Below are 22,794 nucleotides of genomic sequence, written 5' to 3' on the forward strand. Positions count from 1 at the left end.
CAGGGTTGGTATAAGATCTGCTACTTGTGAGTAGATACTCCCAGTAAAGTATTTCAAAAAGGTTGCAATCAAGTATGGCTTATTGACCAGATTAAATAATAACCATTATGCTCAAGTACTGCAAGGCAGGGAAAATACCAATAAATGTTACACAGTAAGTGTTACAATGGTCCACCCTGTGCACCCACTCAATAACAAAGAGGCTGATAAACTAAATCACAATCTTATCAGAAGAACAGTGTGGATTGCTATGTGAATGCATGGACCAAATGGTTGCATGCAGCCTGCAGATGTATAAATGACACCAGGTTCCACTGTCTGTAAACCAGTTTAACTTAAAAGAATATTTAAGGAGCTTATTGAGCAAGACCAATATTTCTTGCAGATGGTGACAACTGCAGCTAGCATTGTTACATGAGAAACAAATGGTGTGATTCTTGACAACTCAAAAGTGATGAAATGTGACCACACAGAAACCTGCATCCTTGGCAAAACTGTGAATCACTTCAAACTTCTTGCAACAAAGCTTTGCATTAGTGAGCCAGTGAAACTTGGTGTTATCCCACTTTGAATCAGCAAGAGCTGAATCTTCAGAGCTGAAGATAACTTTCTCACTGCACAGACAATTACCAGAATAAAACATCACCACTAAATGCACACGGTTTTGTCATTTTGCCATTTTGCCAATGCATGTAGCTGGAAAAACATGATGCCATGCATGTAATACTCAGTCAGACTGTTACATGCACTCATTTTCCCCTTGCCATCACCCATCAAGAAAATACAATTTTATTGACATCTGGTATAACTTTGTATTGCATGTTTCTCCCATAGCCAATATTCACCTTACCCACATGAGACCAAAGAGGTTTACCCCAAGAGGCCTTCACTCTAAGTGACGACCAATTAGGTGACCTTGTGGTTTGTACGTGCTACCCTAATCCTGACCGTTTGAGGGTTCAAGTCATACAGAAAACCTTGTGCCCGCTGCTCCTCTACCTTGGCAAGCGACATTAAAAAAGACGGATTGAGGGTAATGGCCCTACGATACACTGGCGCTCTGCCCATGGGGTGTACTTGACTTGATAAGCTGTGACTGTATGAGCTGGCCCACAGTCAGACAACACTCTTTATTTACTTTCTTTACAGACCAATAGGAAAATTTTAAACACTCAGTTAAATATCTGTCAACACTGTTATGGATTAACAACAGATGAATGGCTCTAAATATAAGACAGAGAATGATTGGATTCAATGATTTTGAGGCATTTTAGTCTTTCCATTTAGGAACACTAAAGCAATCAACCAAAGCTACTCTACAACTGAAAAAATAGATGTACATATAAATATTTATGTGTGACCTATGGTCATAACAAGTGCAAAATAAAACCAAATCCATAAGATGAAAATAAATAAATAAATAAATAAATAAATAAATAAAGGCGCTATATAATTATGCAATTTCACTAGATAAAGATACTGGTATAAAGCGACAATACATGAAACACAGTGAGTGTGACTACGAGGTACACCATCTTATTGCAAATTCAACCTGCAGCGTATCACTGTCAATTAAAGGGATTGTGGCTTGCACATTTCAACAAGGTTACTTTCAAACACCTCTGAAAAATGACTCCAGTCAGATTCAACACATCTTCACACCAGAATTGCAGAACATTCTGGGCTTGGGAATCAATAATGGCTCTCGTTACTGTACTGTACTGTACTGATACTGTAACACTAGACACATATATTAGTCTGATCCTACACTGTATATTTTGTGTATTTGTCCTTCAAAACATGTAATCAAAATAAAATGCTTCAGGAATACAGGTACAGGAATAGATGCAATTCCCCAAGTGGATGTGGAATAAAATATAAAAGAATGATAATCTTCTGACTAAGGAATATGCAAGTGAGTTGACAGTGACCCCTTTCCTGATCTCCTACTGACCTATGCTTAGCTGACACACACAAGATGAGAGGAACTTTTCAGTTAATGAACCTTTTTTCCATAAGGGCAAATTACAGCACCACGTTACTGCTAGACCAGGTCCTTCCTTCTTAAAGGTGACACTGTGAGATCTCTCATAGTAAATTGTTCCTTTGGCTGGCACCATTGGTGCAGTCAGCAGAGTGAACAGTTCCCTTAGCTGGGAGAAGATGAGAAGACAAAATAAGATATTGTCCTCCTCTGGGAGGGGTGAAAGAAAAAAAAAAAAAAGCAGGACTCAAAACTGGAAGGTTGCTGATTCAACTCCCCAGTGCTGTTGCACCAGTGTAATGTAAATTAATATGACTTCCTCTTTTCTTTTTTTGTCCATGTCGTTGATGAGATTCTTCATGTTTTATTTTCATTTTCAACCTCTACGAATAAGGACCAGAATGGGAATAACAGGATAAAGGCCCTTGTGTGTGGAGAGAATTTCTTTTCTTCCAGTTCCGGCTATCCCTCACTGTGTGAGTGTGTGGTGGACATCCCTGATCATTGCACACGCGATTCTGAGGGATGATTTCCTTTTGTGGGCGCAGTGTGATTGATCGGCCTGATAGGCGGAGCAACCTGTCTCCTGTTTTTGTCACCTCAGCAAAAGGGAGGCCCTGACCAACGCTGATGAATGTCTGTGTCTCTGTCTGTGTCTTAAACAAAGCAGACAGTGAGCGGGCTCCCGCTCTTCTTCATTAATTGCCTTTTCGACCATCACTAGGGCCCCACAAACAGTGGCTGAGTTGGAGGGGGACACTCAGGGTTTGCTGTGGGTCCTGAATCCCAAGATAGCCAATTTTGTTCTGTCTCGACAGCACAGACCACCACAAACTCACCACACGTTCATATACTTCCAGGAGTGAAATATGTCATTGAAAACATAGACGCACATTCACATAGCTGTATTCTGAGCTAGCAGGTAGGAATGGCCCTGGGCAAGGTGCTAGATAGAAAATCTAGTCCTCTTTTATCACAGAATACAAAGCATTATGGGTATTGCAACCAGAAGACTTGCAGATAATAGCATGCCACAGCGTTAGAAGTATCAAACCACCCTGTTCTTCCTTATTGTGTTGTATATTTATGTAAATCTTTTTTTCTTCCTTTCTTGAATGTCTCTTTTGACAGGCCTATTACAAAGGTGTCCTATTCAAAAGAATTACATCCTCCTGCCAAACCAAAGTAGGCTCTTTGTTTAGAGATGTCATCTTAAATGTTCTGAAGATTCTGTGTTCTTCATTCCCAGAGGCAGCTGTAATTGTGCCCATATTCCTTTACTGCACCATCTGAATACATTTTCACAGCTTCATATATTTGCATCGCTTTGCACGGCGAAGGAACGAAAACGCTTTTCAATGCTTTTGCTGGATGTACTGTAGCCTGGCTCACTCAGGGAATCAATGGCACAATGACAGCATGATGAACATGTGTTTATCCCCGCTTTGCTTGTGTATAAGAGAAGCTTTTATCTTGGTGATGATCAACATAAATCCAAGCCCAGTATGATAGCAATAAATTCATTAAATGGCCAACAAGAAGCAGAGACACCTGCTTGACTTTGTGATCTACAGGGCATCTTTTTTTCCCATTACCAGAAGAATGGATTTCCTATACGCTGGTATGAAAACCATCAGGTGGAAACAGATGACGATGGGCAGTCAGTCCCATTTGTACATTATTTATGAAGTAGGTCTTCACAGTGCCTCAGAGTGGAAAAAGGCAGCAGGCTAGAACAGGCCATCCCTACTCCTCACTGAAACGCATCATCTCCAGGTGCATTCGAGCAGCTGGACCCTATGAGAGGTCCACTGGTTCTGCTGTGCATGGTTCATGTCACACTGGAGGGAGACATGAACTCACCGCACTCTCCTTTTAAGACAGCTGATACCAGAAACAGGCCATTGTAACAGCGGTCCCCAGACGGAGGCTGATAGAAGGAATGAGGGGATGGGGGACCAGGTACTGTATATCTATTCTTTTATCATGGTTCAGGTGTTCAGGAAGACAGTGCCTGTGACAGCACTTTTTGACGACAGCTATGGTCCACACAGTTGCCCAAAAGGCGTTCACTGCAAAGAGATCTGTGACACTGGAGGGTTTGGCATGACACTTGTTATAAACAACCCCAAAAGGACACAGTGACACCAACAGCTTTCACCAACACTGTTCCATCCATGGTCTAGAATCAACCTGGCCAATGTCTGTTCACTGTCCAAAGGTTAGGTATAACCAGTGAAAAAGCATTACGGCCAGAGAAGTTCTATTCGGATGTGATAGGAGCCTGTTAGAGTAGTATACAAAGCAATGTGCTGAGGTCCGCATAGCAAAAAGTCTCTCTTGCCACAGTATACCACTACTGGTACAATATGTCTGTTCCCCAAAGTTCAGCCTACCTCCAAGAGTGAGGCTAGACTTTCTGATTGAATGGTTCAGTATTAGAAGCTTGACACACTGGATCAAAGTTCTGCTCCTCTCAAAAGTGTCATCCCTCATCCTTTGGAGTTTTATTATTTCAGCCAGATAAGGTCTATACAGCCTGCAGTCAAACTCGTACATCCAGAGCTGGAGCAGAGCTGGTGTCAGTCACACGGAGAGACATATCTTAATTGCTTTGACACACAGTGTGTGTGATCATACTGGATTTAGAAAAAAAGCAACTGAATATTTTGAAAATGGATGTATACAACAAATAATGGTCTGCATTTCTGCCTCTGTACCTGAGACAACTGTGAGAGGGAAACATCCTCTAATGCGTTATGGTTATATCCCCTCACTGGAGTTAAACAAAGTGCTCCTTTCTAGAAATAACAGGCCATTTAGGAGAATTTGCATACAGCTCACAGGTTGGCAGAAAAAGGACTGTCACAAAAGCAGAAGTGTATAAAAACAGACATGCTAAAACTGAAAGAAGTAACAGAATTTCAATGCAAAAAGTCTCTGAGGGTGACGTTAAATTGATATGCAAATGAATTTTGGAAATTGTTGGAAATGCTGTTGTGCTTCAAATATGTAAATGCGAATGGCATACTCTCCTCTCGCAAAAACTGATTAAAAGATATTCTCCTTTCTTACTCTAATTATAAAACATTTGAATAAAAAGCAAGATGCAACATTCATGTATATTAATTTTACTTATTTTTTATTTCAGTCCCCTGTCAACACATATCATAGTCTTGATTTATGAGTTTAAGTGAGGCCATGATGAAAGCATTGCTTGGGGTTGGTTATGTGTAATGTTGATGGATGGGCAATTTACATGTATTCACTGCTGCACTACACAGGTTTTCAGTGCTCTTCCAAGGCCTCGTCAGCTACACTCCTACTCTCTGGTGTTTCTGCTTTCATTTCGTATTTTAAAGGAATTTTCCTCCTTGTCCAAATCCTTGAGTTGGCTTGATATTTACAGTCTTTCCTGTTCAAGGAACAGGCATTCACATGGAACATTTGAAAGAGCATTTCTGCTCAGACTGACTCATTGTCATGAAGAACACCTGAGAAGGCTTTCTTGGATAAAGTAAAACTGAAACTAATGGCAGAAATCCCTGACTCTGATGTGTGTCTGGTTGGTGCCTTCAGAACTTGAGGAAGAGGCAATGTGAATGTGTATGACTACACGAGAGAGGAGAGAGAAAAAGAAAGTGTGTGTGAGAGAGAGAGAGAGATAAAGGAACTAGATATCCCTTATTATAATAAGTATTGCACTGTGTTCAGATATAAATGCCAGAGGGAATATCCTTATACAGGTCAGTCAAAGTGTACTGCATTGTAAACTGATCCTGACATGCTTAATACATGAGGAAGTGAATGCATTGCTAACTAATGAAAATGAATGAAATGATACCACCATACCCTTGACGAGACACTGAAGTAGTTAAAGATTAGGAGCAAAAACAGACGTGCTGTAATGACAATAGCGTTCTAGTTTGTAGTGCACATACTTGAATAAATGAATTAGGTAAGTTAGTGACTGGGTGAATAGATCATATTGATTTCCAGTGAATTAGAGAACACATAACTGATCACATAAGTAGTTTTGTGTGAAGGCTCTAGCTAGATAACAGTATAACAGAATACATTCCATAGGCAGCAACTAGCTGCCTATATAGTGTCTACAGAAAGAGAATAATAATATAACACTATTACCATTATTACTAATACTACTACAACACATGCTATTTACAGTACTTATTATAGTTGTTACTGCCACAGTGGTAGTGCATCAGCTACATACATCTTACTCAGTTATTACAGTGCCTCCCATCCATCTCAAACAAATCACCCATACCAGCAGAGATGTTAAGACTAACTGGAATAAGCAAGATGAGCCAAATGCATGTTCAATTTATCGGCTCTCCCAGGTCCGTCTTCCAGTGGACAGGTTGTGTGTTACCGTTTCCCTTTCTCCCGTGGGAGGTAAGGGACTATCTGAACACAGTCTACTGGGAATCATGTCCCATCATACATCAGACACCTGGGAAGAAGGAAGATTCAACTCACCTCTTCCTTTGTTTTTCGTCGCTGTCACTGGGAACACAGAGGAATGGCGAGAGCAGAGGAGAAAGGAAAAGACAACAATGGATTAGACAAGTCTGACTTTGGAGGAACAGAGAAGCTCAAGACCAGCACTTGCGTTTTTATCTGCTCAAACCTTACACACAAGCCAAGGAACATCTCCTAATAGCGTTGACTGAAGCCTTTCTCTTACCTTTGCTTGGGAGCAAACATAGGCTTATAAGTCATTTCCATGCATTTTTGCATCATTTAATGTATTTGCTTTTCCAGCGATTTTTAGTTTGTATTTAGTTGTTTTATCTTCAAGAGATCTTTTAACAAATAACACACAATGATTTTGCCCATAATGGGCAGGTATGTTTATTGAGTATTTGCCAATACTTCTCATTTGTAATAACACTGACGTTTTTCTTCAAAGGACAGTGATGGCCAATAAGAAAAACATTTAGACTGTTTTTGCAGATAAAGGAAACTTCTCTTCCTCACTCAGCAAACTGTTTAGAAAGTCAGTTTTGTTCTCAAAGACATCTTTTGTGAATAACAGCTTGACAAGGAGCAGGAAAAAGAATTGCGCAAAATTGCATAGGCAGTGACTGCCCATTCCCTGGACTTGTGGGAATTGCAGATCTTTTCTTTGGTTATTACCTCTTGAATCATTATTGATTAGATGTGAGGAAAGTTCTCTTGCAGTGCAGGAATTAGCGATGAGGGCGGAAGCTTCCATTCTTTTTTTTTTTATAAAAAAGTGCAATGTCTGAACAACAGTACAATCATAACACCCGGCTGGTGTAGTGGTATTGGTTGAGATACTTCTTTGTAGTGATGTGCCACACTTTTTCCAGAGCCAAAAAACATTTCTATTCATTTTAGAGATGCAGAATCTGTCATTCTGCAACACAGCAAAACACATGCAACCTAGATACAAGAATACACAATAAATGTCAAAGGTTTAGAAGTGACAAACCAAGACAAAAGAACAGAATTACATGAAATAATCTTTTTGTGGAATGACACAGAAAGCATGGAGTTATTTTTTATGTCCTTGTTTCCTTCCCCATTACAGAGGCACAGCACAAAACTATGATTCCACAGAATGGGCACCAATGTTTATAACCTCCTTCAATCTACAACCACTGCCAAGGATGAACTCAGAAAAGATAAGTTATTTTTACATTTTCCCTGCACAAAAGCAGGTTTTATCTTCTCAAATAAAGCACGTTTGCCAGCTTACATAATGTATACAGCACCTAGTCAATAGGCGTGCTTTTGCTAACAGTACAACAAAAAATTAATTCTTTTGGATATATCCAAAACTCTTTTCCTGCTACTCCTTCCATCGTATGTGGAAGTTATTAATCTCTGACACCCTCTCTGCTTCCTAAATCTAATAGTGTGGACAAAGTCAACCTGCGATAAGATTCTCCTTGCTGAAAGCTGCAAAGGTTTGCTGGCACACCGGAGGCATACCAATAGATCCATCAGTTCTGCAAACCACAGTGCGTGAAGAATCACAGAGATTCCTGCTGGAAGTCTCTCTCTGCTGTTTGTTTTTCCACCCCATTTGTTTACCAGCATTGTAAAGAATGGAAAAGAGGATACAAGATAAAAAATCGATACTTCCAAATTAAAATCGCCCACAGCCCGCCGGATCTCTCACCTCTCCAGATGGGCACATTAGGACTTTGGGAATGAAGTGGTTGTTCACAAAACGCACAACGTGTGAAATTGCAGCGCGTGTATTATTGAGAGCAAGAAAACATGACTTTATCAGAGGTTTCAACCTCATTTGATGGCCAAAACAACCTTCCCTTTTTAAGTGCAAATTCAGCTCTGGTCTAAAACATTCCAGTTCTGCTCTCCTGCTGCTGCTGTGTTTCTGCAATTCCCACCGGCAGCCCTTGGGGATACAGCTAACGTGAGGTGCAGCGTCAGAGAATGTTAATGCGCTCCCCATTGCATTAAGGTTACAGCGGGGCTCCTGACCTGCAATTAGCTGCGCTTCCCTCACTGAGGTCTCCTGGGCTGCGATGCTCGGTGGCAGACCCAGACTCATCTGTATCACTGGAAGGCCCGTCTGTGACCGGGAGCGGTGGGCCAGGTGCCGAACAGCACGAGTGGGTTCCTGCGGTCATTAGTCTGACCGAAGGATGCCAGTCCTCAGCACGGCACAGCGTTTTGCGCACAGCCTACTACATCTCCCCCAGCAGTGTTACAGCGGTGCCTGGGCTGTAGCTCCAAGATGTGTCACTGATTCCAGTGTTGACTGGGAATCAATCTGTGTGCGGTCTGCAATCATGTCAAAATTGATACCATTTCCTACAGCGCATATTCAGTACAACACTGTGACACACACACAAAGACAAATGCGCGTTAAAATGATGATGCTTAGTTTATGTATGTGTATGTTTTAGTGTGTGTGAGATTAATGTTATATACAAGATACTTTTTATCTTATGTGACATAATGACAATGGCATATGAAATCCATAATATTGCTTCATTTACAGACATGGGTCATCTTTTAACCTTTTGCTGTGTTAATGATGTCTAGCTTGTGACAAACTGTAAAATCTGAGATTGCTGAAACCAAAGTCTGCAATATGCTATGTATCTGCACTCAATATGAAATTAATATCATTCCATTTCTTTCCTTGCCATACTGCTCCCAACCCATTGAAAAGATGACTCACTGTGTGTTCTGGTAAATTTATTTTTAAAAGAATAGCTTCTGTCGGAGTGACAGGAACTAAGCTAAAATCACAGGGGATAAATTAAACAAACAGCTTAGTGGCTTCCTGTCTCAGTGGGACAAGAGGGAGCTTTTGAACTGCATCCCCCCGCAGTGCATGAAGTGACACAGGCTGCTGTATGTCAGCAGTGTAGGAAAATGTCTCTCTGTCCCCTCACCTGTGGCTAGAGTCACCTGAATAATTCACCGCCTCTACATTATTGATGGGGATTGAGCTGTGATCAAGGGGCAAGGCCTTCAGCACTTTAGAATGACAACATTAAGGAGAATAAATAAGATAGATGCACATTCATTCTCTGTTTCTCTCTTTCACATGCACACACACACACACACACACAAGCACATGTGCACGTAATTTCACACATACACACTTATGCATCGAGGGAGATGTCTCCAGCAGTCTTTTATTAAATGTTTTATTTCCTCTTTTGACCTTTCCTTTCCAATCCTTGTCACCTGTCACATGTTTCCTTGTTGTAGAGAAGGAGTTCCTATGCAGCTTCTAATCGAAAAGGAGAGATTGCCTTTGGAGCTGATGGGTGAGAACAGAGAGATGTTTGGTCTCCTGAACAACAACATCACACCAAAGCTGGAGGAGCCATGGCCACTCCTGAAGACGTACAGCCTTGATGCATGAAACCCTTCTTCCTCATGAATAGCAGAGGCTTTAGCAACAGATTTTTGTAATCAAGCTAATTAATTGGATCATTTGAATATATGTTTAGTATTGCAGATTAGAGTATCAGTGGTATTTTTTGAGGATCTGCTTGAGATTGCATGCAATGCAAACCAGATAACATAGCACTGAATGTACTTACAACTTTGTTGTAAGATTTAGATGTGCTCTCGTATCTACATGTCTACCAAACTCGCCCCCAACCCCCAACCCCCTTACACACTCATCCTAAGCCCCGCAATGCAGGTTACCATTTCTCTGCCAAGACTCAGCAGGAACATGGTAAAACACATTGTACAGTGCATTAACAGCTCATGTTCTGAACGCAAGAGCATTTAAATCGGGGAAATCGCCAGCGAATCTCCAGAGCAGGTGGAGTCAGGGCTTTCCGTATGTGCACTCGCGGCTCCGGCTTCTTTGAGCGGCACAGTGTGACTCATACCACCGATAGGTCACTGCCTCTTTTAAAAGCAACAGCGTGCTGCGCACGGGACGACGGGCAGAGCAGAGAGAGAAATCCCCCAGCCCTCATTCGCATTAGCTTGCGTACCCCTCTGCCATTTGTTCCTTCTCATCCGGCACACACAGCGGTGAACAGAGATGGGGACAATCATGTGACAGCGGCTATACGTGCTCTCATTAAAAAAAATGGATTTCCACAGAAAGAGGATTACAAAATCAAGGGTGGACTGGCAAGGCAAAAGGAAGAGAGGGTGAAAGAAAAGAATTCCATCTAGTGAAAAACGTGAAGCAGTAGAAACAATTGCTTTTTATATTACACAGAGATCATCAGGGACAGGGAAGGACATAAATGTTGTAATTACGGCTGTGGTAAGGCCAATGAGCCCTAAGAGTACAACCTCAGCTTGCGTAAGGGTTACAAATGTGCCCATAATACAAGACAGAAATACCTGTGGCACTGCGGGAAATCTAACCTGTTTCCAAGCTGTGCATAATGCACTATGCCACTGAGAGTAGATGCAGTAATGCCATTAAGCGCATTTCTTTGGCAATCATTGAGGCATTGTGTCAAAAGAAAAGGCCCAATTACTTTAAATGACTTAATAAATGGAAAAATTGCTTGACCAATTAAATTATGTGGAGGAGTCGTGATTCAAACTGGTACGAGGTGGGGAGAAATGAAGAGGTAAAGAAAAAAGTAAATAGCGCTGTTAGAGAAATTGGAGCAATAGAAAAAAAAACAAATAGACATGTTGACATTTCCATTCCTAGCTCAAGGCTTTCCACATTAAAACAGCCGTTTGCCTTTTCAGAGGCATACAGTAACTGTGCTGTTTGAGTACCACCTCCTTTTGCACAAGCAGAAGTTTTTTTTTGGTGGGGGACGGGGGGTTGTCAATTATGTACAATTTTCATAATTTCCAAGCAGATTTGATGGCTACTTTTCCTTGACTCCCCACATTAGGGGTAGGTCAGGACAACTGAAATTGTTGCAGAGAAGTGTATCGTGCAGCACAGGTCTGTATGTCCATAATATGCAAGGTGTGTTCTTGGATTATATATACCATGAAGAACATCTTGAACACCTTGATGAGAAAAAGAAATTTCAGTATTTATTTATTGAAATTCAAGAAAGCATTAAGCCGTCCTACGAAAATGATACCCAGAGAGACTTCCTTCCAAACTCCTGTTTGTGTAGTTTTCACTCCTCTTCATGTGCACCTATTCATGTGACTTTTACCCCTGATCATGTGGTTTCCATTCCTGTTCATGAGGTCTGAGTGGGGATCACAACAGCACCCTTTGAAACCACACAGAACAGCTCATGACAAGGTGAACAATTTGCTGACTGCACAAAAGAACCCAGTCCCGTTAACTGGAAGAACTGGGTAGGCGGTGTCTCAGGGACACGTTGAGCTTTTCTATACTTGCCAGAAAATAAATATAATCAAAATTATCAAACACGCAGGGTTTGTGGGAGTGTTGCTCCCACCCTGAGGTTGGGAGAAAGGATATCAATTTACACATCTGAATAATGATATGTTTTTAATAAAGATCAGTGTTTTATAGCCAAATATCCTAGCAATATCCTCTTCAGTTTTAGCTCTCAGTGATTCAGCAGTTTTTTGCAAAATGGAGATTGCTTGCCTCCCTACTGCCCACAGTCACACTTACATCTTTCTGTCTGCTCAGGGACTGTGGGGCTGAATCTACAGTATTCCCTCCATACTAATTTTGTGTGCACATTCTAGAAATCATATTACCATTACAATGTCACTTGTTGATATTTGCCCTTGATTTATTGGGATCGTCAGCGCCTTGCTCCTGGGGATAAATTTTTTCCTCCTTCTGCAATTATCTATTTTTCATTTCATTTTTTTACTCAACTTCTTTCCTGTCTATGGCAGCTTAGTGGATAACCATGAACCTCAAATCAAATTTGTTCATCTGCTGTGATGTAAAGCCTCTTCACAAAGCAGTGTCTGAATGGTTGCATTCAGCAGAGGTGAAATTGCTGGAGGAAGTCATTACACGATGCTCTCAATGCTTTGTTAGTAAAAGAAGGAACCAAACTGCTAATTTCCTGTTTTTGTGTACCGCAATGGTAATATGACATCTTTAATGTGGCCTAGTGCGCACTGCAGCAGTGTGAAGTCAGGAAATAAAAGAGACAATAATGTAATGAAATAAAGTTAAATCAGAAGGCAGCTTGTAAGAATGCTTTAGGCCTGTTTTTTTTTTTTTTTAATCTCTGATAGAAAGCATGATCCAAACTGAGACTAATTGAGACCAGATGTATTAAAGGAACGTAAACTTCAGTCTTCCTTGGTCCTTCTCAACCATACCCAGATACAAATATTGCAAAAATTGGACCATTACTTTAACATTGTAACACGTGTCAGTCACACGTATTAATAGAAAACGACGGATCATGAATAAGAAGAGTTAAAACAGGAAGCTTACTTTCAGGGAATTTAACACCTACTAATGTTCTGTCGCACGCAAATAAACTGTACAGTAAGTGAAGGCTCGGTGAGAAAGCACACCCGCTCTTTCCTGCTGGCGGTAATATATGCTAACAAGGCCTCACTGTTGTATAATTCTTCGCAATCATGGTGATCAATATTCCCTGTTGTCCTCAAGGCACAGCTGCGATAGACACCTAAACATTTGGAGGTGAAAGAGCGAGGAAGTTGTTGCGGGGGAACAGCTGGATCAAGGCTCAGTGGTGTGGATTAAGATAAGCAAGCTAAGGTGTTTTCTTGACAATGTCAAGCGTGCCACCACCATGCCGCAAGGCTGTGCTCCGTGCTTTCCCTGTCTCCCTGGACACCTGAGCACAGTGACACGATGCAGGGAGGTGACGGGGACAGATGAGGGGGTAGCGGGACGGCATCTTAAGGTAATTCTGGGATTAACGTTCGACCCTCTGATCTTCTCTGCAACCTCCTTAGGGACTAGATCACGTGTCACCTCGACTTGTCACCTCATCAATCAAATTTTACTCAGTATAGCGCCTCACACAGCACCTGTCCAACACAGAGACAGACTGCTCCTGCAGTGAATCTACACTACAGAGAATCCACCCCCTCCCCATTCTCCCTCCCCACTACCCTCTCTGTTCCCAGGTCAGACCATGTGAGGCTTATTACTCCCTCTTTGATCACACTTATCCATAGAGAATTGCTGCAGAGTGTGTCTGCTCCTCTCATTTCATTCCGCTGCGATGAAAAAAACAACCAGCCACAAGCAATAAACAGGAACAAATTGGAGAGGTTTTTCTAGGTTTCTAGAGAAACAAAGAACCTGCACGGTCCAGGTAACTGCCAAAAAAAAAAAAAAATGCTCCTGTAGCTGCCCACAAGGCACCTGGTTATGATATCCACACAGCTAGGACTGATTACTGTATGTAAGGCTTTCATTGATTCCTCTCTTCTCCAGGGCCTTTGATATCGCTGCAGTTGAAAGGCAGAACGTGCCGTGGGCTTTGAGAAGGAGTAAATATGTCAAGGCTGCAGATTCCTTCCTTGCACAAAAGAACTGTGACAGGTTGACATGTAGAGAAACAAAAATTGTTTTGAAGAAAAAGAAAAAAAACTATAAAGGATACATTAAAAAAAAGTCTCTTGCGAATGTATCCTGTTCCTTGTGATGATCTCACAATAAATGAAACAGAGGTTAGATAGTAATGCGGCCGTGCAAAATGAAATATAGATGAAAACGTACACAGTAGTAAATCAATTTAATATTGCAGGACATCAATAACAACCTCACAGGAGTTAGTGTTCCGTACAATGTAGACGTGGTGCAGAATGCAAGCAGGGTGCATCACTGAGTCTACAGTGTATGCCATCCCAGATTAAAGAAGGTGGCTGTAATATGGTTAGATCATTTACAATCACAGCAACTCCCTCCCAGCCTTTGTGGCTATTGTCTTTCAGTTTTACTGTATGGCAATGGGCGGTCAAGCCCTATGGCTCTGCTGGTGGCTGATTATGACCTCTGAATGAAACCTTACACACAACCAGCACATAAAAGGTTCTTTAGCTGGGGTGAGTGCTGACAGAAACAGCCTTGACTCACCACAGCACTATGCTCCTTTCTGCCTACATACAGCCACATCAAAATAAAAAATATCCACAGACAGCTATAGCTTGAATGACTCCAGCATCCTGGTACAGGATAAGATACATGCTAATGCCTGTCACGGACCCGTGGTACGAATGTCGCCCATCTCCCCACACCGCGAGAGGGAGAGTGGCAGAGAGGACCAACGCCACGTTCTTTCTCTGTCACCGGATTCCCTCCTCCAGGGCGCTGGAGAGTTTCTGACCTTCTGAAATGTAACACTTTTTAATCCCCTTCTTTCATCCCCGAGATCTGTGATCTTTGCTGCCGTCAGGGGGTTGATCTTGGGATCTGTTGTTGGACTCTGATCTTCCCAGCGATGACACCACCTGTGGGAAGGAGCGGCCATGGCCGGTCATCCCCCCTTGACCCTGCCTTCCCCCGGCCGAACGGAAGCTTACTGACCCACTCACCGCTGGCACTGTCCGTAATTGTAGTTGTCACTGTGGGCGAAACACGTTTGACAGCGCAGGTGTTTTCTGCTATAGGATTGACTGGCACAAGCTATTTGTCTGTCACTTGAGCAGTTTGCTAACACGCAGGTGACTGAGGAGATACAGAGCAAATGGCACTGTAGCAAAAAAAAGAAACAGAAGAGAGCGTGTAACTTAATCGTTACATTGGAATCTTGTTGAGACAGACATATTTCGCATCATTCTTAACAACTCCGCGATGTGTTAAATTGTAAAAGACTATTCTTTATCACTGCGTGGTGAATCCCACAATTATGTCCTCCTTGGATTCTTATCTACAGTGCTACAGTAACCAAGCAACCGGTAAGGCAGCTCAGCAGGCCGTGGGAAAGTGAAATTGAATAAAACAGTCTGCCCTTTTAAAGAATACAGCAGTAAATGATCACTGAAGTCAAAGGCAACCCTCCTTTCGATTGGACTCTCATGCAGGCTATATCTGACAAAAACTGTACCGTTAATCCTTTTGATCAATCTTATCCATGCTAATCACAGTCAGCCCCTTTTAATAATCCATTGCATTGCATGGTACACAGCTCATTCCCTTTTAATCCTAGTCGTCTGATATGTACTTAGGCTAGTTACCTGCATAATGTCACTGCAATCCAGACCACAGTGACTGACTGTACAAAGAAATTACTTTTTGCACAAAATGGACACTTTGCAAAGTTAATAACATAACAGCATTCAAAGAATGGGAGAGCCAGCACTTAAAGGATAACAAAGGTTAGTTTTCATTATTTACCCATGGCTCATGGGCATTCTTTGTGTTTTTTTCTGGATGGAGACTTTGAATTTAAAACCAAGTTGCAGATTTATTTAGTTATTTGTCACACTGAGTAGTTAATAGCAAATATAACAAAAATATGTTAAGTATCTTCTGACTAATTTAGGTATTACACTCACTATTGAGAGTGCAATAAAATACAATATAACATGATTGGGGCCTGTTTTTCTCAACCACATGACCTGCTTTCAACCTGTGTTTCAATCATTATCCTTACAGCGTCCCTGCTGGCAGCAATTTTGGACAAACCACAGCTTTATGACTACTTATAAAATTAGCGGCTAATTATGAGGAGATCATTGATGCAAAACAAGGTAAGGTAGGAGGAATTAAATGAGGAACCACAAAAAATTACAAGAAGCTTTCATCTGAGTGAAACTGCAAAATATATTTGCCTCATACACACCGCATACCAATGGATGTAATTTATTTTTCACAACATGCATCATATAATTAAATCACACACACACAAGATAACAATAGACAAGCATTTAAAATCATACAAACACGGAAAAGCAGGTCTGAGATTGACATGGCCGAGGGGTGGAATAAAATTCAAGGGAAAAGAAAGCCTAGAGTAGTGGAAGGATGTCGCTCATGATCTGACAGATGCAGCCATCTGTGCAAATATTCATTCTGAAAAAAAAATGGATCATCGAAAATTATGTGCATTTTTAAACAAGCATGTAATAAATGGCGCGGCAACCCCATGAGCCATTCAGCTTTGCAAGGTGTATCTGCCACACACTGCTGACTTGCATTAAATCAAAATTTTTAAAAAAGCAGATCAAAGCATCTGACAGCTTATTCGTTACTGGAAAAATCAAATGATGCAAAAGATCTTCATGTTTTGCATGTTTTTTTTTTGTTTTGGAAGGACAATCAATTACAGCTGATTTGAGAGTTACAGAGTTTGAGACTTATACAGTGTATCTCAACTCCATGAATTACATCTTGGTGGCAGATGGCATTTTGTAATATGTGGATTTAAAGTCAGCTTTAAAAACCGGACTGCGATTGTGTCCGACAATGCGAGTGACATGATCAAGACTTTTAACAACATCCTTTGTAGCTTGTTGCCAGATTGCTTTTGGCTTGTATTACCAACATAGTCATACTTGTGATAGGTTTGAACCAGTTACATTCTATTTAAATTGCATTTTGTTTGAACTACATTTTGTATTTACGTTCCCACACTCACAATCTAAAATAGCCCTCTGACTGTTAGAGACAGCCAACCACATGTACGGTTCAATGGGATGTCCCCGGTAGCTGACCCAGTGGGTGTCCCCAGGACATCCAGGTGTGATATGCACTTCCCAATGGGAATGCTCACACCTGCCATTTGGTATACCGTGGACAAGGTACTTAAACCCTCACTTGTGGCCATTATGTTGAAGATCTCAGAGCGCATGTCGCTGCTCCCATGCGAGTCTCCCTTTGCACATCGAAATAAATCTTTTCAATTGAAAAGTGGTCATCAGTGTGTTACTTCGCCGGTCCCGACTTGGTTCCACAAAGGAAGAAAATTCCTAACATTTGCTTGCAATATTTGGGCAAATAATTTCACCAAAGCTGGCAAGCTTATTGTGACAAAAGTTTTTAAACATTTTCCAAACCAATGAGAATTTCCAAGAGACATAATTGCACTGAGGTTGTTTTCTACCAATAAAACTCTGTCTCTTATTTGCAGACATGGAGCACTAGCACAGCTGCATTGACAGATAAAGGCAATGTTGATGTCGACGCACAATGTTTGGAGTAACAACTCTCTGATTGGGGTACATGACAAGTCTGATTCATCTGATCTCGTTTATCAAGAGTCACAATGTCAGAATTAACCAAACCTACAATAACCCTGAGAAGTGAACAAATGAATATCAAACACAGCCTTGGAAGATGCTCTGCACAGACAGAACAATAAACCACCAATGTGTTAAGGCTTTTAGTGAGGCTTCAGAAGAGGTCATGGTATATTACAATTCAGAGTAAATGAAGAAGGAAATGTTTCAGCCATTCAGTGTGTAAAATTCTGAAGGCTGCCAGGATTTTTGGCTCCAAATAACGTTAGATTCCATTCCTGGTTTTGATGAGGGCTGCCACATGTTTCTGCTGTTGAGAATGAGTCTAATTATTTATTTATTTATTTATTTACACTTTTTATTTGTTAGTGCAGCTTAAAATGTTGCTACCCTAATTATGTAATGTCAATATGTTTTCATCCCCTCAGAAGATAAATACTATTGGGTGTCCATGCAAACATTGCCATTTATTGCGCTATTGTCTGTGCTGCTAAAGGATATTGCAAAACAAGTGGATGTGTCAAGGGACATAAACATCACTGACAATCTTCATGCCTTCATGCTTAATTTGTGGTAATTGAATCAATAATTGAGACAACTGAGGTACCGCAATGGGATAACTGTTTAACAAGTGGTTGGAAAATGAGGCTATATAGACCTCTTTGCAATCAAGGATTAAAATACATGCAAGAAAACAAGTCACAGAAAACTCTGGGTCCTACTTACATTTTTTGAAGTAGTCATAAACAAATCTAAGGGCACTCAAACACCAAGATCACTCTAAAATAAGCTGCATACAGGGTGCCCTCAAAAATAACTTTTTTTAGTAGTAATAAGTTTTTTTCCATTTCTTTCCCGTGAAAGCGGAGGTATGAGAGAGGATGCAAACATCGATGACTGTTTTTTTTTTTTTTGCATTACCTCACCAGTTAAGTGCATTACAAACAGAGCAGCCAACACAAGTTGGCTGAAAACAAACAGGTCACTTCACAAGATGTTACATACACAATTTGAAGCCATTTTGGAGTGGTTCATTTTCATTTAGACCTGAGTGCCTTTTCTTTCATTTTGCACCGAGACCACAATTTCACCAACTTCAGTTTCAAATGGTCCAACACCACTCTCAATTGTTTAAAGTTGCATCATGATGGGATTACACCACCATCATAAGCTTCACATAAAGCTAAAAATGAATGCTGTTTCACCACTGGCCACAAGTTACTTGAGGACCTGCACAGCATTCCCACCAGGTGACACATCTCAACCTTGGATCTCTCCATTAGTTTCTTGCAATTCAGAAATCGTACTTTTTGAGCTATTCACTTAAGAAAAATGACAAACCATTCGTCTGCCAGACCGAATTAACTCATTTGGTGGTGCAGAACTCATCTAACCCAACAGTGCTGCTGTTCTTGACAAATTATCAGCTAGTATTGCACTTTCAGAAACTATTCCTGGTACAACAATGCTGGAAATCTCTCCTCAAGGAACACAGGTCTTCTTGTGTCTTCTCATTTCACTCCCATCTTCTATCTCATTTTGAAAAGAAGGAACAAGTGAGTGATTGGGTGGTTTGCTAACAACTTATTCAGTGAGTGACTTGGAATCACATTCAGTTCACTGTTAATCAACTGCTAATCTGTACCCATCTTGCTATATATAAGAAAGTACCTAAACACACACACACACACACACACACACACACACACACACACACACACACACACACAAACACACACACATCTGATAATATTCAAACAGCAGCACAATATTGACAAATATCGAATGAAACAAGACCAAGTATATGGGTACATGATGGTAACCTCCAGCATTCTGGAAATTGTCACAGCACTGCTGTCATTAAAGTAGTCAGCCCAGCACAGAACATGGTTCACTATGGTATTGGAAATAAAAGCATCCATGCTAAAAAAACAGTACTTGTTTGTTGAAAAATAATGTAAGCCAGAATTCAAAAAGAGGACTTGCTGTTTATAACTTATGCAGAGGAGCCAAGATTCTATTTGGTAGGTTCAATGTTGTCTCACAAATGAGGCCAATTGTACTGTATGTATTGTGTTGTACTTGGAGGTATTTGTTCCAAGTATTCACAAGGGGCTTAGATATTTCTGTCATTGCTCTATTTTTGCTGCCTGCAATTCAACTCCAAATGTACTACATAGGTAAACATGCTGTGGATCTGGAACATTCGGATTATGTTTTGATTATGTGTCTATTCCCCTGTAAGATCCTAAGCTGCTGAGGACTACAGCTGAAATAAGTTTAGAACCTACTTTTCAGTATGCTTCTGGTTAAATGCTGATGTCATTATGTCTCTTCCATGACTAAGGATCATGGGTATGTTAGAGCTGTGTGAGAACTGTTTTTTTTATTCCTTACAGCACTGTTACATATAACACTTGTGATCACATGACTGGAACGCTGTAGGCCTACGGAAGTGTCATGCTGGCATCCTCTAGCAACAGCACACCTTGGTCCCAGTTTTAACACAACAGCTCAAGATAAGGAATGTATCATTTTCTTCACTTCTTTATGTCACATCATTGCCCGTTTCACATCACCTTGTAATCCAACAGAGAAATCCATAGCCACATACTAATACATTTACATTTACATTTTCTAATACATGTGGGAATACACAGCACGCTGTGTGTTTGCCCGCTGGCAGCGCTTGAAGACCAAGGGTAATTTATTCACCAGCTGAAACACACAGCCCACAGAAATATATATAGCCTTATGCACTGTGTGACAGAGTGATAGAGATGAGTCTTACCTTTTGAAAGAACACACGTGTTTGATATATATATTATGTCCACAGAACGTCACAAACGCTTGACGTGAGCGCAGATTTCCATGAAAACTTAATGTGCTGTATGTCACCTCACGCTGCGGCTGTCTGAAATCAACATTGTGCCTCTAAACACATCCCCTCCTTACACCCCCCCCCCTCTCCACCACTCCCTCTAGCCTGAGTACAGGCCCGTCCTTCCTCATACACTGGTGCGAGGTGCCTGCAGACAGCACAACATGCTGGAGGATTCCTAACCAAAGACTCACCTTTACTGCTAATTCTAGTCACAGTACATCACTGTCCAAGTGATATTCAGATTATTAAACATACACATATGTAAATTGCCAAAATTGCAGTTTGTTGTAAAGTGACTGTCAAATTGCATTACTTCTCCATACATGTGACTGCATTCAAGCTCCAACCTTCCGCTCTCTCATCAGAACTGAGACCACCAGGACCCAGGAACAGCGAGTTGGCATAGGGGAAAGAAAGTAGCCTGCAGTGGGCTTTTTCAGAACTACAGCACATGCTGAAGGATTGGTTAATGGGCTAAGCACATTTTAATAAGGGCCACATTCCCGTATGACTCAGGAGATGCTGGAACATTGTGACATGACCCCAATACTAGCACGTCCACTTCCGCCAGACAGCCTGTGCTAAGTGCTGGACAAGCTGCAATTTCTTTCATTTGCTCCGGTTTCAGTTTTGCTGTTCTTCATTCCTTAGCCTTCTGTGTTGAAGATTCGAAAAAAAAAAAAAAAAAAAAAATTCTCCGGTCAGGCTTCACTTCAGAACGAAATGAATTGACCACATGAAAGTTATTCAGGGATCAATACTTACTTTTAAATGTGGTTGCCAGGGTGGGCATCCGATCATCAGTGTTTGGTTTCCTGAGTGGCCAACGTGGTTGCCATGTTGTGAAACTATATACAGTATTTTGAATCCCCCAATGCTGATAAGAGAGAACTCACATGAATTTGTTTCAGCTAGGCACTTACGTTCAGCTGTGATGCTTTAGTATCCTTCTGAGAACTGCGAGTGGATCAGGGAAGTGGCGTCTCATTGACGTAGTTGCATCGGTCAATAGTGATACGCAGCACAAAGGCCGACGAATCAGAGATAGCTATGTTAGCTATACTCCAATCACAGTGTTCATGTAGCCTACTGTTTGGCTGCAGAACTATCAATTGCAAACTCCATAGATTAGGCAGATACAATAAGAATTTTGCAAAAGGGCTTCATAGTCTGAATTCTGAAATCTTCTCAGATGAAAATACATATTGGCAAGTTTTAAGGAGGAGATAATATTTTATTGTCAGGTTTTCTGCAGTTGAGAGATGGTACTGTAAAGGTGCGCTGCCACTGCAAGGGAATGACACAGTAAACAGTTTTATTTAAAGAGAAATAGTTATTTTTTTAGGTGATATGGACACATATCTACCACCAAAATCAAGTTATTTGCAATGCTTACTCCTGGCATCTTCAGAACATATATGGCCCTGGCCATCTGGTAAGGAGAGGATTGGGCTCTGCATGAACCCTCACCCTTATCAGGCCATAAAAAAACACCAAGCCATTTATTGATGGGATTCATGACACTGCTCTTGGTTTAAGAAAAACACAAACATCCTGGCACAGCCAGGCGTGCATACCTCTGAGACACTCAACAACTGAAATGTGAACCCCTATGGGAGCACAGTTCACTGGAGATTCTTAGGTATTTGTCACGTAGCATCTACATGGGCTCCTCTCATCCAATCAGATCGCGCAGCAGTTAGAGGTGTGAGTTTTCTACCAGTGACCGAACTGTGTGCCCACGTGAACTATAGCGATTGAAATGTCTCTATATAAGTGCGGTAAAAGCAGTGTCCTCTGTTCCCCTGGCTGCCTAGTCTCCCTGTCGTCTGGGTCTCTCACCTCACCTAGCTCTGCTAGGGGACCCCTCCTTGCTCTGGGAGGGGGGGAGGGGTGTTTTCCCCCCAAAACAGATGCACTTAATTTTTCTGGAATCAGCAATCTCTGAAAGAGGAAGACTCCTCTGCTGATGCCTCCTGAAATCAGTATTGACTATTAATATAATAATATAATATAATATAATAATAATAATAATATTAATTATTATGTTCTTTGAGGAATGTTAACTATCCTTGCCAAATGGCCGGTGCCTCTGGGGATAGGCATGTCCCCTATACATAATTGGTACCCCGTTTGAGGAAGACTAACATCCCCCTAAATTTTTAAAGTTTTTTTTTTTTTTACATATTTTTGGTTGCTAAGATGGGCAACTGGACAGACCAAAATGGTTACCGTGTCCTCTTGATCGGCACAATTTCATTGCCCTGATTATTCACATAGTTTTCACACTTAAGATCACATTATCACAGTATCATTTAATACTCTATTGGTACAATTT

The 22,794-nt window shown here is 41.2% G+C and overlaps 1 protein-coding gene across 1 annotated transcript in view; it reads right to left on the reverse strand.

Annotated features, from left to right (window-relative positions):
* The window catches only part of LOC118775372 (cell adhesion molecule 2-like), a 316,581-nt gene that overhangs the window by 83,781 nt on the left and 210,006 nt on the right, over nucleotides 1-22,794 (reverse strand). The window contains exon 2 of the mRNA XM_036525265.1: nucleotides 6,485-6,511. Coding sequence (XP_036381158.1) covers nucleotides 6,485-6,511 — 27 coding nt within the window. The remainder of the gene's footprint in view (nucleotides 1-6,484; nucleotides 6,512-22,794) is intronic.

Source organism: Megalops cyprinoides, chromosome 3, assembly GCF_013368585.1.
Source record: "Megalops cyprinoides isolate fMegCyp1 chromosome 3, fMegCyp1.pri, whole genome shotgun sequence".
In the NCBI taxonomy this organism is placed as follows: domain Eukaryota; kingdom Metazoa; phylum Chordata; class Actinopteri; order Elopiformes; family Megalopidae; genus Megalops; species Megalops cyprinoides.